This window comes from Heterodontus francisci, chromosome 2 (assembly GCF_036365525.1).
Source record: "Heterodontus francisci isolate sHetFra1 chromosome 2, sHetFra1.hap1, whole genome shotgun sequence".
Taxonomy (NCBI): domain Eukaryota; kingdom Metazoa; phylum Chordata; class Chondrichthyes; order Heterodontiformes; family Heterodontidae; genus Heterodontus; species Heterodontus francisci.
In genome coordinates, this window is record NC_090372.1 from 33,827,440 (window position 1) to 33,846,476 (window position 19,037).

Below are 19,037 nucleotides of genomic sequence, written 5' to 3' on the forward strand. Positions count from 1 at the left end.
CGGAAGTGTTTTTAACTTTTTATAGGAACTGAAAAAGAAAGGTTGGTAAGCTTTTCTAAAGGACTGACTAGACAAAGAGGGGAGGAGAAACAATAGGTTAAGGACACAGGTCCATTACCAAAATAGACTATGATTGCAGATTTAAGGGTACAAATGAAGATAAAAAGCCTCAAGCAAATCTAAAGTTTAGATGAAATACCCCCTTTCACAGAGTAATGGAAATGTAAAATAGACTCCCACTAAAAGCAGTTCATACCTTAACTCTTTAATAAGTTGGATAAGTGTGTGCATATGAGCGGGATTGAGGTTACAAAGATAATCACAGGTAATCAAATTTTCTGTGGAGAATAATGTGCTGCTCAGCTTCATAGATGAGTCATTCATGGAAGGTAGCTGGTTAGAACTGAATGATGTGGGTTGCATGATTGGATTTATATCCTTTAGTTGTGTGTGATTACCCTTGGGCCAGGAATAAATTTCACAGAGATTTGTCTTCCTAATTTACCTGTGGGTTGTTTGTTGCCTCTCTCAGGAGACTGCTTGTTTAGTAATAGTGCATAATGGGTTAAATTGTGCATGATATGTGCAGGAAATGGGCTCGATGGAGCTATGGACAACTTCACATTCCATCTAATGATTAAGAAGTTTATTTTAGTGCTCTATTTTCTTGTTTATATCTTGCTTTTGTATTTAGTTTCCACGTTTGCTCTTCTTGCATTCATTGTTTTCCATTTTGTTGAGGTAGAGTGTTTGGAGGAGTCTGTGGCCATGACATTGTGCTGTGGGATACCAGCAATCAGATGCTTAATGCATTCATCCGGAATGCCATTCTCAGTTTAACGGAGGCTAAAATAGCAGAGCAAGTAATTTCAGACTAATGTGTTAAGTCTAGTCATGTGTATCTTGCAGCATAATTTCAAGGTCTATGTCTCTTATTTTATTCAGTTAGGAATTTCTCTTTGTTTCCTGTCTAAAGACTTGGTCCAATATTTCCACAGTGGCACAGGCTTATTTGTGCTGTTGCTAAATTGCTATAAGTACAGTTTTGAAAATCCTAAAATAAAATGTGTATTTCTGTGTGTTTGTATGTGTGTTTGTGTATGTGTTGAGAGTGAGAGAGACACACCCTACTCATTTCTAATTTAGAGTACAATTAAACTTGGCTCACAACTTGGAAAGAGGCTATTAATTGTGTGGTAATATATATATTTTTTTAATTTAGTACAAATGCCTTATAGTGCTGTAATTCAAACATGTGACCCTATTGTACAATTTGTGCTGCCTTTTATGTACAGTGCCACTGCAAATAAAAATAGGAGTATTAATATTGATTTTTATGCTCTCTGTTTTGTTTTTGCTTTACACAGGATGTTGACAATCTGGAAGAAATATTAACAAGTCCTGCAGAAAGCATACCCAGTCCTCTAGAGACTGACGGAAAAGAAACCATTCAATCAGCCACTGGACATGCTGTCTTGGCTCAGTGAATCTACAAGCCATTACAAGTTAGCAAATATAGCACAGTTCCTTATCTTTTTATTTTGTTATCCCCTTTTATGTCATTACTATGGTTCCTCTCCTGGCTGCAACAGTTAACTGGTTTGGGCAAAAATGTTTCAATGGCTGTTGATGTTGTTCAATGATTGGCCAGAGGGCTTGCTTATAATTAAATACAGTACTTTTTAGGTGAAGGGTGGGGAATATTGTGACCAGTGCACCCAGATGTAATTTATTCCCTATTTTAAAGTCCTACATTCTGACATTGTTTATATTTCCATTATAAGCTCCGATGTCCACATTTATATTGGAAACTACCAATACAGTCCTGTCATACCATAACTACACCCTCTCCACCAGCAATGGCACTACTCTGCTTCCACTGGCAAAACGATATAATTACTGCAAAATAAGTTTATATAGGCAGTTTCCATTGTAAATGTGGGCATAGGAATTTGTAATGGCCAAAGTTATCAGGAAGTTTGCCTGGACATACAACTTTTTAATGTATTTTAGATGTCCTGCTATTACAAGAAGTTCACTCAAAAACTAACAAAAATCCTATTACTAAGCAGTAGCAGCAAATACAGCTAAAAAAGCACTTTGGCCCTGGCACTCCAACCCAGTGGACATTTGGTTGGGAGGTTTGTATTTATCTTTCTGAACAGCTAGGCCACCACGGAGTGGCGCAGTGGTTAGCACTGCAGCCTCACAGCTCCAGCGACCCAGGTTCGGTTCTGGGTACTGCCTGTGCGGAGTTTGCAAGTTCTCCCTGTGACCATGTGGGTTTCCGCCAGGTGCTCCGGTTTCCTCCCACCGCCAAAGACTTGCAGGTTGATAGGTAAATTGGCCATTGTAAATTGTCCCTAGTGTAGGTAGGTGGTAGGAGAATGGTAGGGAATATGGAATTAATGTAGGAGGGGATGTGGTAGGGAATATGGGATTAATGTAGGATTAGTATAAATGGGTGGTTGATGGTCAGCACAGACTCGGTGGACTGAAGGGCCTGTTTCAGTGCTGTATCTCTCTATGACAATTTACTTGTTGTAAGTTCTTACAGATATCATCAACTTTGGGAAGTAGATATCAGATATTTTTAAAAAATGGGTCAGTGGGCATGAATTTTTGTTTTGTGGCAGCATCCCCATATTTTCTTATTTATTATGACCTGTGATGTTCTCATTTAATGACTGCTGCCCAGCAAAATGTTAGTAGGCATTTTAGTCTAATCAGCCTCTTAACTAGTAGTGAAATGTCTCATGATGCTGTTTTGATGGATGTGTGCTACACACATGCACAGGTTAAAACTGGGAGGAAATGAAAGGAGCCAAACGCTGGTGACAAAGGTATAGAATAACAATATTGATGGCCCTGTTTAAAAATGAAGCCTCATTACTACTTATGCCTGTGCATCTATGATTGTGAGCTATCAATCCCTATTGAATAATTAACTGATGATTTTTGACAACTTAATATATAGTTTTTACTGTAGCCCCACCTATGTCTGTTGGAACCATAATGCATGAGGGTAAGTGCTGGTGGAGTTGCTATAGCATTGTGGAGGGGTTTCACCTGCAAGAGTTGTAGATATTTGGGATAGAAAGGTGATCTCAAAACATTGAGATGTCTAGCAGGATTTTAAAAAATTGTCTTAATCAAAGGCTTAAAAGTAAATGATTTTGTTAAGACAAATTTACCATAAGAGAAGCCTCCTTTTTGTTCTGTATCTGTGATTCTATATAAATCAAAGCAGACTGACTGTGAATCAGTACAGGTACCTTTGATGCCAATATCAAAAATGTTGAAGTAATTACAGATCTTGGACCAACACACTTCCATAAAACAACTTTTTGATCCTTGCAACCATCTTTTTCATCAGTGCACCACTTTCTTGCTGGATTATAGATCTGAGAACCATCCGAGCACCTTAAGCAGTTTGGCATAATTAGGATTAGTGGAGAATAGGAGCAAGGAGGTAGAGTATTCAGAGAGTTGTACAGGGTGTAGTCTCATAACCAACCTTAGTGCACAGTACAATGAAACCAAGGCCAGGAAACAAATACGTTGCAATGCCAGGGAAGGCACAATTAGGAAGTAAGAATTATTAAAGGCAAAACTTTCTGAGGCCCTGTGCCACCAGTGGGTTCTTGCTCAAAGCCCACCTTTAATTTTCCACCCATTGATGTCAATGGATGGAAAACTATCGGGAAAATTTTTTAAGTAGCATGTTGTTATGAAATTTTTTAAGTAGCATGTTGTTCTGGAATGCAGTGTCTGAAAAGAGTGGTGAAAGCAGATTCAATAGTAACTGTCAAGGGGAAAATTGTATAGAAACTTGAAAAGAAAACAAATGCAGAGCAATGGAAAAAGAGCAGGGGAGTATGACTAATTGGATACACAACAACACAAGAAATAGGAGCAGAAGTAGACCATATGGCCCATCGGGCCTGCTCTGCCATTCATTTTTTTTGTTCATTCATGGGATGTGGGCGTCGCTGGTTAGGCCAGCATTTATTACCCATCCCTAATTGCCCTTGAGAAGGTGATGGTCAGCCGCCGCCTTGAACCGCTGCAGTCCATGTGGGGTAGGTACACCCACAGTGCTGTTAGAAAGGGAGTTCCAGGAATTTGACCCAGTGACAGTGAAGGAACGGTAATATTGTTCCAAGTTAGGATGGTGTGTGGCTTGGAGGGGATCATGCAGGTGATGGTGTTCCATGCATTTGCTGTCCATATACTTCTAGGTGGTAGAGGTCGCAGATTTGGAAGGTGCTGTCTAAGGAGCCTTTGTGCGTTGCTGCAGTGCACCTTGTAGATGGTACACACTGCTGCCAATGTGCGTCGGCAGTGCAGAGAGTGTATGTTTGTGGATAAGGTGCCAATCAAGCGGGCTGCCTTGTCCTGGATGGTGTTGAGCTCCTTCAGTGTTGTTGGAGCTGCACCCATCAGGCAAGTGGACAGTATTCCACACACTCCTGACTTGTGCCTTATAGATGGTGGACAGGCTTTGACGAGTCAGGAGATGAGTTACTCGCCACAGGATTCCTAGCCTCTGACCTGCTCTTGTAGCTATGGTATTTATATGGCTACTCCAGTTCAGTTTCTGGTCAATGGTAACCCCCAGATTGTTGATAGTGGGGGATTCAGTGATGGTAATGCCATTGAATGTCAAGGCGAGATAGTTAGATTCTCTGTTGTTGGAGATGGTCATTGCCTGGCACTTGTGTGGATCCGAATGTTACTTGCCACTTATCAGCCCAAGCCAGGATATTGTCCAGGTCTTGCTGCATTTCTACATGGACTGCTTCAGTATCTGAGGAGTCGTAAATGGTGCTGAACATTGTGCAATCGTCAGCAAACATCCCCACTTCTGATCTTATGATTGAAGGAAGGTCATTGATGAAGCAGCTGAGGATGGTTGGGCCTAGGACACTACCCTGAGGAATTCCTGCAGTGATGTCCTGGAGCTCAGATGATTGACCTCCAACAACCACAACCATCTTCCTTTGTGCTAGGTATGACTCCAACCAGCGGAGAGTTTCCCCCCTGATTCCCGTTGACTCCAATTCTGTAAGGGCACCTTGATGCCATACTCGGTCAAATGCTGCCTTGATGTCAAGGGCAGTCGCACTCCCCTCACCTCTTGAGTTCAGCTCTTTTGTCCATATTTGAACCAAGGCTGTAATGAGGTCAGGAGCTGAGTGGCCCTGGCGGATCCCAAACTGAGCATCAGTGAGCAGGTTATTGCTAAGCAAGTGCCGCTTGATAGCACTATCGACGACACCTTCCATCACTTTACGGATGACTGAGAGTAGACTGATGGGGCAGTAATTGGCCAGGTTGGACTTGTCCTGCTTTTTATGTACAGGACATACCTGGGCAATTTTCCACATTGCCGGGTAGATGCCAGTGTTGTAGCTCTACTGGAACAGCTTGGCTAGGGGTGCGGCAAGTTCTGGAGCACAAGTCTTCAGTACTATTGCCAGAATATTGTCAGGGCCCATAGCCTTTGCAGTATCCAGTGCCTTCAGTCATTTCTTGATATCTCACGGTGAATCGAATTGGCTGAAGACTGGCATCTGTGATGCTGTGGACTTCAGGAGGAGGCCGAGATAGATTATCAATATGATCATGGCTGATCTTGGGCTTCAATTCCACTTTCCTGCCTGCTCCCAATATCCGTTGATTCCTTGTAAGACCAAAAATCTATCTGTCCCAGCCTTAAATGTATTCAATGATGGAGTATCCACAACCCTCTGGGGTAGAGAATTCCAAAGATTCACAACCCTTTGAGTGCAGTAATTTCTCCTCATCTCAGTCGTGAATGATTGGCCCCTTGTCTTGAGACTGTGTCCCCATGTGCTAGATTCCCTGACCAGTGGGAACAGTCTCACAGTTTCTACCCTATCAAGCCCTTTCAGAATCTTGTATGTCTCAATTAGATTGCCTCTCATTCTTCTAAGCCCCAGAGAATTATAGGCCCAATTTACTCAGCCTCATCATAGGACAACCCCCTCATCCCAGGAACCAATTTAGTAAATCTTCTCTGCATTGCCTCCAGTGCAAGTATTTCCTTTCGTAAATGTGGAGACCAAAACTGCACACACTATTCCAGGTGCGGTCTCACCAAAGCCCTGTACAATTTTACTAAGACTTCTTTGTTCCTGTACTCCAATCCCCTTGCAACAAAGGCCAACATGCCATTTTCCTTCCTAATAGCCTGCTGCACCTGCATGTTAACTTTGTGCGTTCCTTGTATGATAACTTTGAAAGAGCTAGCGCATGCACACTGGACTGAATGGCCTCCTTCTGTGCCGTATGATTCTATGTGCCCACTATGTTTTGATGTCACCCCCTGTGTCCTCTCAGTGGAGTAGGGCCTGAAGGTTCCATTCCAAATGTTTGAGAGGATTCAATAAAAAAATATTTTTTTTTCTGCTTTCCCTTGTAAAGTCTTCTCTCTTTTCCCCATCACCGGACAGCACACAGTACTTTGGCCTGCTGACTGTGTATACTGCAACGCTCCGAGACCCCATGCTTCCAAGTAGAACCTTGCATGTAACTGATGGAAATTGCGAGCTACGATTTATGATCCATTTTTTGGTGATTATACATTCCGTGCCAGCTGCAAAATCTTCTCTCTATATTGTTCGCAGCTAACAGCAGGTCAATCAGAGCTATTCCATACCTTTAGTCTTAGTGTAGCATTGATTGCATTACCCCTTCCACAATGAAATATTACAGGGTATAGAAAAAAATTGAGTTAGTCTAATATATTTACCAGCCACAAAGAAAGATGATATAGGATTGTTTACTCCCTATTCATTGTCCTTAATTTATTGAATAGAGTAACATTTGTCATTAACAACATGCGAACATAAGAAATAGGAGGAGTAGACCATACGGCCCCTTGAGCCTGTTCTGTGATTCAGTAAGATCATGGCTGATCTAATCTTGGCCTCAACTCCACCTTCCTGCCTGTTCCCATAACCCGTCACTCCCCTATATTTCGAAAAGTCTGTCTATCTCAGCTTTGAATATATTCAATAACCCAGCCTCCACAGCGCTCTCGGGTAGAGAATTCCAAAGATTCATGACCCTCTGAGAGAAGAAATTCCTCCTCATTTCTGTCTTAAATGGGCGACCCCCTATTATGAAACTATGCCGCTAGTTCTAGATTCCCCCACAAGGGGAAACAGAGGAACAGAATTTGATTCAAAGGAACAGAATTTGTTTCAAATGCAACATTCGCAAGGTAACCAAATTCTGCACAACTGATAATGCTGGAAATACACAGAGTCCATCATCATTGGGAAGAAAAGGCCAGCTAACCTTTTGGGCAAGGCCCTTCAGAACTGAAGACTGAACGATATACATTTTAATGGAAGGAGAGAGGGAGTTCCAAGCAGGGAGAGGAAGGAGATGTGCTGGATGACCTGCAACCTACTGAAAAGAAAAAGAGCAGATTTTTAGATGATACAAAAAAAATCTCAATGATACAGAAGGACGTTTTAAAGAAATTAAATACATTAATGAAAGAAAAGCACTTGTAAATATCTAAGAGCATGATCCAAGGAAAAAGGCAAGCAAATAGGGAAAATGGAAAAAAAAGCACAGGAAGTCTGTAGGTGCAGATCTGAAATAAAAGCAATATGCTGGCAAAACACAGTGGGTCTGAAATTCATCTTGGGTGACTTTTATTCTCCACCCACTATTGTCCCTTTGACACTAAAACCAAACTATACTCTGAATATGTAACCACATAAATTCCAGGAACTCCCCTCCCCAATCTGGGCGTAGGGTGGTGTGAAGAGGAGAAGTGAAGATCAGTTCTGTTTTCAGAGTATCTCAGTATAACATTGCGAACAAGCTCCTCCTTTCACCCAGCAACAGCATCAACCCTAACATTATGCCTACAAACCAAGGTCAGAAGAGCATCTCCAAATGCTCCCAACACCAGCTATCATCATGGCCCACCTAAATGAGACTGCCTAAGTAGTTCCACATTATAGGCAGTGTTGTGCTATGCACACTGGAAACTGGATTAGGATTGCAGCAACTCATGCGCTTTCATTAGTCTTGGCTCAGGTCCAGGACCTGACACGATTGTGTTCTGATTTGTCCTGTACCCACCCAGTAGGAACTTAATTGAATTTGGCTGAATCATTATATGTTTGACTCTTAAACATAACCCACGCGATCATTGTTGTCTGATGTTCTTGGTTGCATTTTAAATCACTGTACTTTTTATCTCCTTTTTATTTTCTATGGCTGCAGTACATTTCTCATCATCACTGAGGGTGATGTTTCCATTCGGTAAAAATGTAAAATGTTACCCAACAGTTCTGGTTCCATTTAAAGCACACTTTTCTGATCCTCATAGAAAGAGCTGACCTTGGACTGAATGGATCTCAGGTATTTTTGCTGGTGGGAAGGGCTTTCTTTGGTGTCATGGATCATTGGTCAAAGCAATTAACAAGCTACCATTGGTGCAATTTCCTGCATTTTCTTCTTTGCCCATAGTTAAAGTCTTGACCGTAGCCATTGATAAAATGTAAAATGTATGATGTCTGCAAGAGGTTGCAGAAACACTGTCCAAGTAACTTTGCCAGATAACGGCTGGTGTAATGTGAGAGAAAACTGTTTCATATGTTGTGGATGTTAATTTGTATACATAATATTCCTTAGAGTGAAAGGACACATTTATCGAGTTTCAAACCTTGTAAATAACAGTATCTTGTATTAACATGCCAGTGTAATCCTAGAAACTGATACCTATGTAAAATACATCCTTTCGTTTTGAGACTTCATCAATATTTTGTTGGCAAGATGATTTATAATGTACTATATTTTGCATTTCATTTCCGTATTAAAAATAAAGTGACAATGCCGTTTTTTTGTTTCCTCTTGTGGAGGACAATGATTTGGTAAAATGGAAAGCTAATCCTCCATTGCCAGAAGAAGTCGGTAAAGGGGCAACTTGCTGTACAGGATTATGGGGAGAGAGCAAGGCAATGGAACTAGTTTTGGATTACTTTAGGAAAGGGCTGATATAGGCATGATGGCTTCCTTCTGCATTGTAAAAGTGGGAGGCTCAATGCTGTGGGTAAAGTACGTTGCTGTGCAGTTTCAGAGTATTTCTCGGAATTGTGTTCACTGTGCACACATTATGTAACACTCGGGAAGCTTTGGAATTGCATCTTAAGGAGGAAATCCATGGAGCAAATTAAATGTATGAAAAATCACTCCCCTACATGTAATTAGCTAAATAAAACACATTTATTGTCCACCTTCAATGGCCAGACACACAGCACATTAGCTTTATAGTTTTTGTTCTGATATGCTCCAGGATATATTTTGTTTTATAATGCTCCTATGAAGCACCATGGAATGCTTTATTACGTGAGAAGTACTATATAAATACAAGTTTTTGTTATAGGCCCAGAAATTGACCATTCTTAGTCTGTACACAAAGTCCATTTCACCCTCATCTAAAAGTTGTTGGTTTGGTCATGAGCTTCATATCTTGTTAGACTTTGTAATTTATTTTTTTAATACTCTCGCTCTTCAGGGTGAGGGATTTCAGCACCCAGCAAGTGTGGTGCTTTTGCATTTTAGGTACAATATCAGTATCAAGCACATGCAAGTAAACCATAACACAGCCAGTTGCAGAGTACAGCTCCCTCAACTCCACTTCAACAGCGTGAAATAGTCACAACCTGCAAGCAGCACCTCTGCTGCATCAGTGTGACATTTTCACTCCGCCATTCTTGTTAAAGTGAGACCAACAGTTTAGCAACTGTTTAGTGCTATGGGCCCATGTTCCAACAGCTGGGTTAAGATTGCTTAAATGAGGACCTTTACAATTAGCAGAGTGGAGACTTTAGGTCTATATGAGATTTAAATCCAGATTCCCAAGGTTAACCAACTGAACTATCCAGCTTGCCCTCCTCGCCATTCAGTAAAGGAATGGATAGTCAATTGTATTTACCTGTCATTGATTCAGTTCTACTTATCCAATTGACTCTGGCATATGCTGTGCTATGTTATAAAATAAAACCTGTATGCAAGAAGGAGGGAGGAAGAAAAGGTAAACATAGAATTTCAGTTATGTCATCACTCATACTTTATTTAATTCATTTCAAATACACATAAACACCATTTCACATTAAACTTTGAAACAAAATGATCTGCAAGTTGAAGCTTTCAAGAGATTATATCTGTATTCTGACATTGGCCAACAGTTTTTTTTGTGGGTAACCAATATATCCAGTCCGCATTACACAGTGAATGTACGACTGAGTCGCAAATCTGAATCTCACCTGAAATGCTTGCGATTTGCTGAATGAAGACATGAGTCTGAAATTTAGCAGTTTAACGCTTATTCTGCCTCTCTAAACCTCTATAAAAAAATATGATAAAACATTTAAAAAGATTTTTTCTGGTATAGCTAATTTACAATGGGCTATGCAACATCTAATATTTGCACTTTAGGTCTCTGATGTGGGCTGCACGTTGTATACTTTTGATAAAGTGATGGGGATTTTACATTCTCCTGGAGTTGGTGCTTTAGTGACGGGCTGGAAGGAAGCTTGGGCTTCCACTATTCTCTCTTTGAACTTCTGCTGAAGGTATTTTTCTTCCTTGGAGTAACTCGTGGCAAAGGCAGACATCAGGAGGCAAGTAGCCATTATCATCCCCCCGATGCAAAAGAGGATGGCCCCTGCCAGCTTACAGATGTCCAGTGCCACGTTGAACTGGATGGCATGACCATCCACTACCAGAAAAGCCGCTTCTTCCTCTCCAAATGCTTCAATCTTTGGTGGTACCAGGTAACCAGCTCCAATCACTGCCAATCCTATGAGAAGGATGGCAGCACCAGTCATGAGGCCGACCTATAAAATCGTAATAACAAAACACTGCACACCATTGATTTATGCTTCACAATTTTAGTACACCAATGCAGTTACAGCATCCAAAAATAGTGCCTATTCCACAATCACAAAATTACAGCATGCTAAGTGAAGTACTTTGCTGTTATAACTCAGTGGCAATTAACATTTTGAATCTGGCTTAAAAGGGCAGACTGACCTATTTATCACTACAAGGCCTCTTTTGTATTCATGAGATTGTGCTCATTTACATCTTTATTGGGTATATTCAAATGTTAATGAAACGTGTGATGCCTTACCGCACTAGTATCTTTGGAAATAAATTGTCTTCCCTATTCAACAAAACAAATCTTTGCAATTTTTCTATTTCTCAACAATATTACACAAGTTCTGACATGAATCATGGCTGATTGGTCATGGGGGTTTCTGTCCTAAAAGTATTACAAAAGTTCCAGTGTACACTGACAAGCCTATCAACATATTAGATGCTTATTTACAAAATCTAGGCACCAGCTACTTAATTTGTTACTAAAATGCCTTCAGATGGGTAGTTAGACTTGGACACTTGAGCTCTTCAACTGGGGTAACATATGTAAGTTCCCACATTAATGCCATACATTTTTTTTTATACACCTTGATTTTGTGTCGTTAGTTATAGTTAAATAGCAAAACATATGGCCGTTTAGAAAGCAGAAAAACAGAGTTGGTTGCAGTGTAAGAATTTCTCTGCATTACAGACTGAACTTAGAAATGGGAAATAAAGACGTTACACTGCCACTGTTGGTAGGAGGGCATAATTACATAGGAATGTATAATGGCAAAAAGGTGACAATTGGAAGTAAAAAATTACAAACAGGAAGTGCACATGTATTTAATATTTTAATGCATAAATAATCCTGTTTACCCAGAAATTGCTGGAGCGGCACATCTTGTGGTGAAAGTTGTGAATTGGATTTTTTAAAACTCACCCTTCAGAACGTTTTATTTTTGCACCACAAATAGCTGCAAATGCAAATTGATATCGACACGGTGACATCTGGGACCTCTTAAACATTGGGTCCGGTGTCTAGCTCCTTAAACAATGACATTTAAGGATCGAGAAAGACATTGCGAATTAGAGAGATGGAACTAGAGTAAATTACAGCCAAATTAGATATGGAAAGAGAAGTAAAGAGCAAAAGCAAGAATGGATTTGGAGGGGGAAAAACAAAAAGGAAAAGCGAGAAAATTTTTAAATTTTAACCTCCAAGAAACATTTATTACCTGTAGGGTGAGACTCCAGACTTCCACTGTCCCCCTCCTGGGCCTCCAAGATTGAGTGTCATGTCAGCACCATAAATCACATCATTAATAAGGTCCTTACAAGCTGAATTACCAGCCCTAAATGGCTGTAGCGAAATTAATTCATCTTAGCAGCACACACTCAGCAATTCAATGACACAATCGGGAGACTCAGTGAAATGGTAATTTTTTTCTGGTTCTGGCAAGGCTAACAGCGGAAATCGTCTGGCAATTTGTGGCAAATCAGACCACCTGGCGTAACTCTTCACAAATTTCTATTTTTTTATGCACTAGTAATGTTGCGTGCTATGAACTTGCAGTTATCTTCCAGCAATTTCTGGGCCTATGAGTTTAAAAAGTGATGAAATATTATTGAGAACAATATCGCGCATACCTTCCAGAGAATAGAGCTCCATCTGCTTGGGGTTCGCTTAATTTGAAAATCGTCCTCGTGTTCCCAGATGGATGCCGTACAGTCTTCATAGAACTGATGCAGATACGATCGGACTCCATAGCGTTGGTGTAGCCCCTCTGCACTGTAGTTAGAGTTCTCCGACCGGCAGATCTCAGCACACAAACTCATCCTTTATAGCTGCATTCCAAACTGTAAATCACAAAATACTGAAGTTTGATCAGCAAGCAGGTGACCCAGTAACATCTATTCCCAAAAGTTCATCCAATGTGAAGTGGCATTTAGATGGCCTAATTCTATAATCGTATCACAATATTTGAAGATAAGCCATATACTGTTGTTTATGAACTAATGTATTTTAAAATAGACCAATATAGTTTTCAGTTATTCCTCTTGTAACCATGACAGCTGTAAATGTTATCTACATGTTTATAAGAAGAAAATTAGAGTCAAGTACTTGCACTTTGCATTGAGTACTTCGACTCATGGTAATTTACCATCAGGAAGATTATTGACTTGTAAATAAATAATTATTTGTTTTAACTCCGTCTCTGAACCGTTTAATTTGTATCTACAGGAAATGATCTTTCTATCCAAGCAACAAATAATTTGCCGCTTCTCATGGAGATAAATCATCACATTCTAGGTTGACTTAGAAAGGTTTTCCTGTTATTTATGACAAAGAAGCAGAATCTATGGCACTATATGAAAGGGAATTGCAATCCAATTCAGGATATGTAATAAAGGTTTTATTTTGGTGGAAGGCCAGATAGAGGATATTGTGAAAGCAAGATTTAGAGCTGTAACTCGATTCCAATGACAATTAATTTTGAAGCAAAAGGCATGCTACATATTTAATGTGCTTTTGAATCTGGTGGTGGAAATAGTTCTCTACGTATGAATACTTGGCCTGATTGGCAAATAATTGTGTTTATGCTTGCATCTGAATAGCAAATCCAGAGTTGCCCATGTTTGACCAGTTGGTTAACTAGAACCAAATTGGGACATTTTGGGGTTGACATGACCATTTATCATGTATAAAAGAAATGGTGCTCATCAGAGGGATGCCCTACATACCTTTCTTTCCCAGTACTGATACAAGTTTACCTGCTGTCATAATAAATGGTGAGCAAGCAGTAAATTCTCTGGTTCTCTATCTCCCTCTCCTCTTTTTAAGACCTTCGTTAAAAGCTACAATCATTTGGTCACTCCTAATTCTTTTTAGCTCAGCATCTGTTTTTCCTTTATACCTCTGCCAAGTGCTATGGGAGGCGTTTCTATTTTAAAGAAACCATTTAAAGACAAATTATTGTTGTTAGAAAACTAAATGATTTAATATTTTAGTTTTTGTGTTTGCAAACGTAGCATGATCTATTGTAGGAGCACTTTCTCAACATGGGTGCCCATTGTTAACATCTAGCACTCTCAGGTCAGATAATGGCCAAGATGTAAGATAATGGCCAAGATGTAAGATAAGGCTTCGAGTGATTTATCTCAACAATAGGCTTGACCCCTCAATCCCAACTGCCTGATGTGATGCTTTTCCATTCCCCACATCAGCCATCCTTTTGCTTGAAAATGCTGGTGTACTTGTCAGTACTTTAGTACTTTCGAGCGATATCCACCAGAAACTGGATTGAGACAGCTTAGAGTGATTTTAGTACTGGGCTGTTACAGACAGCAGATAGAGGAGACTTTCTCTCCATCAGTCCAAGCTGGGATTCAGACACATCACAAATGGTGAAACAATCATTTGTCATAAATCTAGACAATCTGGTCATACTAAATTATTCCAGCTCATGAGGCAAGCAGAGAAATAACATCACAAATATCCTCCTCTTCAGTCTTGGAACTACATTTTGCATTCTATTCAATTGCATTTACTATTCTTTAAGATGATTAAAGGAGATGAAAGGATAGAGAGAAACTATTTCCTCTGATAGGGGAGTCCAGTACAACTGGGCACAGCCTTAAAATTAGAGCTAGGTCATTCAACGATGACATCAGGAAGTATTTCTTCACACAGAGGGTAGTGGAAATCTGGAACTCTCCTCCTAAAGAGTTGTTAAGGCCAGAAAATGTCAATGCTGAGATTGATAGATTTTTGTGCGGCAAGGGTAATAGGGTTTACGGAGCCAAGGCAGGTAAATGAAGTTAAGATGCAAATCAGCCATGATCGAATTGAATGTGAAACAGGCTTGAGGGGCTGAATGGCCTACCTTTGTTCCTATGTTCCTACTTTTATACATAGGTATTATTGCTGAATTTTGTTATGGTTTTGTTGGTTGTAAGACAACTTTAATAATGTACAAAATATCTGTTACTAAATCTCAGTAGCTCAGCTGCAGCACATCTGGGTCAGAAGATTATAAGTTCATGTTTTACTGTGAACTGAGCATATAATTGAGACAGACACTTCAGTGAGATACTGAAGGAGTGCTGCATTGTTGGAAATGCTGACTTTTGATCAGCTGCCTACTCAGGTGTACTTAAAAGCTCCATGGAACTACTTGAAGAAGAGTAAAGGAATCTTTTGGTGTCTTCGCTAAGATTTCACCCTCAACCAAGTAGCACTAAAACAGATTGTCTAATCATTTATTTATTTATTGTTTATGCAACAAAGCTGTGCGCATATTGGTTGCCATGTTTATCTATACAGCAATAGTGACTCCACTTTAAAAGTAATGCATTTGTTCTAAAAAGTGTTGGGTTGTCCAAACATATATCAATGATGATTGCCCACTCCCAACAAAATAACTAGGTCACTTGAGTAAACTCTGTTAGAATTCAAAATAAGTAGTTGAAATGGATTGTTTATCTTTTACCCCAGTAAAAGATCATCATTAACAAATGAGATTTTGCTTTGAAAGAAATGCTATGTTGTAACAAATTGCAATTTTTGATTTCTCCTGTTTCCCTTTCATGAAGAAACCCCCCTCCTGCCCATATTTGTACAAGGAATCAGACTGCAACACTGTCTCCGAAGTTTAACCAGTACTGCTTTGTAGCCATATACTATAATGTATGTTGTAATGGTCTGTGATGACCATTCTTCCAGTTTTCCATGGCTGTAAATCTGGAAATATTTGGCCTCTCCTTGCCACCTCCATGCAGCAATACAGTTGATACTGGGAACTCAGTGTATGAACAGCACAGTTGTCCCAACACTCAATGGGACACACAATGAATCTTAAAAACAAGGCATCATCATGCTATCACCTTTACTGTAGTTGCAATTTGTTTTAAAGTAATGGGCTATACTAGTAGCTGTTGCAATATTGCTGGTTCCTGAGGATGTCCTGATTGAGTGACATAATTTGTGGGCATAGGATCAATATTCACTTGTATGTTGATGAGACCAGCTCTCCTCTCTGCAACAGCCCTTTGCTCCCCAATCATTACTGTGTCTACCAGATGCTGGATAAACAAAAATTTCCTTTAGCTTAGTGTAAGCAAGACTGAAGTCTGTTTGGCTACTGCCAAAAACTTTGCAAACTAGCCCCTATTTCCATCCCATTCCCTGCCCTTCAGGCTGACCCTCACAGTGGCACAACTTTGCTGTCCTATTTGAACCTGAGTAAAGATTCAAATTCCACCACCAAGCCCAGCTTTTCTTCCTCTGAGGTTATCCATTTCTCTGACCTCACCCCAGTTTTACAACAACTGAGATCCTCATCTACACTTTCAGCACCTCCAGGCTTAATCATTCTTTGCCATTCTCCCCAGTTCTATCCTTTAAGAACTGCAATACATCCATTGTCTGCCTTCCATCACCTTTACTCTTACCAATCACCATTCTTTCTTCATCCCCCAATATATCATATTCAAAATTCTTGTTGTCATCTATCTCTGAAATGTGTTCCAAAACTCACAGCCATTTAGGCTTTCACCCTTGACGTCTGACTTTGGACTGTTTTGCATTCCCCCTTCCTCTTTCTTTCAGCTTCAGTCATCTTGGCCCCATACTCTGAAATTCTCCCTAAACCCCTCCACTTTACTTTCACTCTTCCCTTCTTCAAAGGCCTACCTTTTTGATTACTCCTTCAATCACTTCCTCTTACCTTTCTATCACTATTCCCAGGTGCTTACTTGTGTTCAGCACTTTGAGACATATTAATATGTTAAATGGATTGTAAACTAACTGCAATAACTGCAGTTTTTATCACAAAACTGTTGACTTCATGCAACAAATTTCATGGGCTATGGCATGGTTAAGAGCGCAATATTAATTTATTCATAAGAACTGCTCCCCAGCTAACTCATTAGTGAGGAAGTTGTGAGATATGGTTAGTCTTACACTGGAGATACATCTTACTGCAGGCCACAACATTGTTCCAATTTCCTTAAAACTTAAAAGTACCAGCATGCCTATATAAATTTTAGCAATGTTTCTTCACCATGCCTATATCAACTGGTATACTGTAGTTAAGGTAATTTGTATTGCAACATTTAAGTTTGACTAACTCTTAAGTTATAAGTTAAATTATAAATATTTCACTTCGTGAGACCTCAAGCTTTCAGCAAAGTGCAGACAACAGTTTCACCCCGTCTCCTCTGGATTATCATAGGTAAACTGGGCATCTACGGTACTTAATGCTCAAGTGCTAAACTGCATAAGTGATCGGCAGAATACACATAGTAAATGAAACTGTATTCCAACGACTATTTTCCCACTAGTTACACTTTTGCTCGACATTTTGTACACCATTTGTGAAGTCGAAAAACCGGGAATCCTTCTACGACATTCACTTCAAATATAAAAGAGCTCACGTAGTGAGCGGCTGATGTAACTCTCCAAGGTGCTGAAATCCTCATCGACAACACGGAACAAGTGCTGGCTGGAGGTGGCCGGAAACTTAAAACAGCGACCTCTAAACATGCCATTCAAACCCAATCCAGCTACAGTACTCCATCCGGCACACTAAAGAACAAATGACCATTATTTCACCTTTTAGTTTGTTCCTAATTGCTTCTAAAGTACTTCGGGACCACAGACTTCATCTTAAAGCCATCTCGATATTGTATTTAAAACATATATATACCTCGCAAACAAAAGTGTTGAATATTTAGTGCCACCAATAAAGATCCCTTGACTTGATAAATATCTTAAACCAAGTTTTCATTGTTGCTGAAAAACTTCTAAAAACAATTCCAAAATTTCTCGGGGTGTGAATGTGGAGGGTCCGGCCAGAGCTGCCGGGTGCTCCCCCTCTCCCCCCTCGCTCTCAGCCGGTGGAGCCCATCGATCTCCTGTACCCAAGCCCGCCGCGGCCAGCTCCTCAATCACCACAGACCCACCCGGTGAGAAGCAGCAATCCCTTCCACCCAGCCAGTGACTCGCATCGCGGCCCATTTCCAGCGGCTTTACTTTTTTGCGTTTTTACCTGCCCTCAAAACGTGACTTTTTGAGGCGGGGTGGGGGGCGGGGGTTATGACTGTGCGTGTGCTTTTCCGATCCGTCCTCCTCCTTTTCTTCTTCTCTCGCTGTCAGTGCATTGCCGTTCCTGCGAGTGCCCCACAACCGGGACAGCAGCCACTCACTCCTCAGCCCAGAGCGCCTGCGCCATCTCGGCAAGGGGGCGGGTTCCTCCACACTTGACGGGGAGGAGAGCTCAGTGAGATGGGCAAGTTGTTTATTTGTCTCGCCTCCGTCCAGTTTATAATTTGCATATCCATTTGATAGCAGCTAAGGACCAACCAACCAGCATTTATTTCCTCCCCCAACTTTGCAAACAACAAGAACAACTTATATTTGTATCGCACCTTTAATGTAATAATATGTCCTAAAGTACTTCACAGGAGCATTGTAAAACAAAATATGATGCCATGCCATTTAAGGAGATATTAGGTCAGATAGCCAAAAGCTTGGTCAAAAGAGGTAGGTTTTAAGGAGCATCATAAAGGAAGAAGAGGTGGAAAGTTGTAGGAAAGGAATTCCAGAGCTTAGGGCCTAGGCAGCTGAAGGCACGGCCACCAATGGAGCAATTAAAATCAGGGATGTTCAAGAGGCCATAACTGGATGAGTGCAGATATCTGAGAGTTGTGGGGCTGGAGGAGATTAGAGATAGGGAGGGGTGAGACCATAGATAGTTCTGAAAATAAGGATGAGAATTTCAAAATCAAGATGTTCCTTGATTGGGAGCCACTGTAGGTCAGCAAGCACAGGGGTGATATAGGTGATCAGGGTTTGGTGCGAGACAAGACATGGGCAGCAGAGTTTTGGATGACCTCGAGTTAATGGAGGATAGAATGCAGGAGACCAGACAGGAGTGAGTTGGAATAGTGAAGGCCAGAGGTAACAAAGGCATAAATGAGGGTTTCAGCAGCAGATGAGCTGAGACAGAGGTGGAGTTGGGTGGTGTTGTGGAAAATAGATGGTCTTAGTGATGGTGTGAATATGTGGTCAGTAGCTCATCTCAGATTCCAATATGAGACTCACCAGCAGCAGTGGAGGA

The 19,037-nt window shown here is 40.6% G+C and overlaps 2 protein-coding genes across 5 annotated transcripts in view; one reads left to right on the top strand and one right to left on the bottom strand.

Annotated features, from left to right (window-relative positions):
* Positions 1 to 8,888, top strand: part of LOC137383724 (doublecortin domain-containing protein 2-like) — a 233,958-nt gene extending 225,070 nt beyond the window's left edge. For 2 of the 4 annotated variants that reach the window (XM_068056901.1, XM_068056899.1), the window contains exon 10: positions 1,368 to 8,888. In XM_068056901.1, coding sequence (XP_067913002.1) covers positions 1,368 to 1,487 — 120 coding nt within the window. In that variant the 3' untranslated portion in view covers positions 1,488 to 8,888. The remainder of the gene's footprint in view (positions 1 to 1,367) is intronic. The other 2 variants (XM_068056900.1, XM_068056907.1) reach the window with 2 other exon arrangements.
* A 1,239-nt stretch (positions 8,889 to 10,127) lies between these two features.
* On the bottom strand, positions 10,128 to 17,997 carry nrsn1 (neurensin 1). The gene is made up of 3 exons (XM_068056921.1): positions 17,967 to 17,997; positions 12,565 to 12,774; positions 10,128 to 10,892 (listed from the first exon to the last, which is right to left on the bottom strand). Exons 2-3 carry the CDS (start codon positions 12,751 to 12,753, stop codon positions 10,488 to 10,490), a joined length of 594 nt encoding a protein of 197 aa, XP_067913022.1. The 5' UTR covers positions 12,754 to 12,774; positions 17,967 to 17,997; the 3' UTR covers positions 10,128 to 10,487.
* Between the last annotated feature and the right edge of the window lie 1,040 nt (positions 17,998 to 19,037).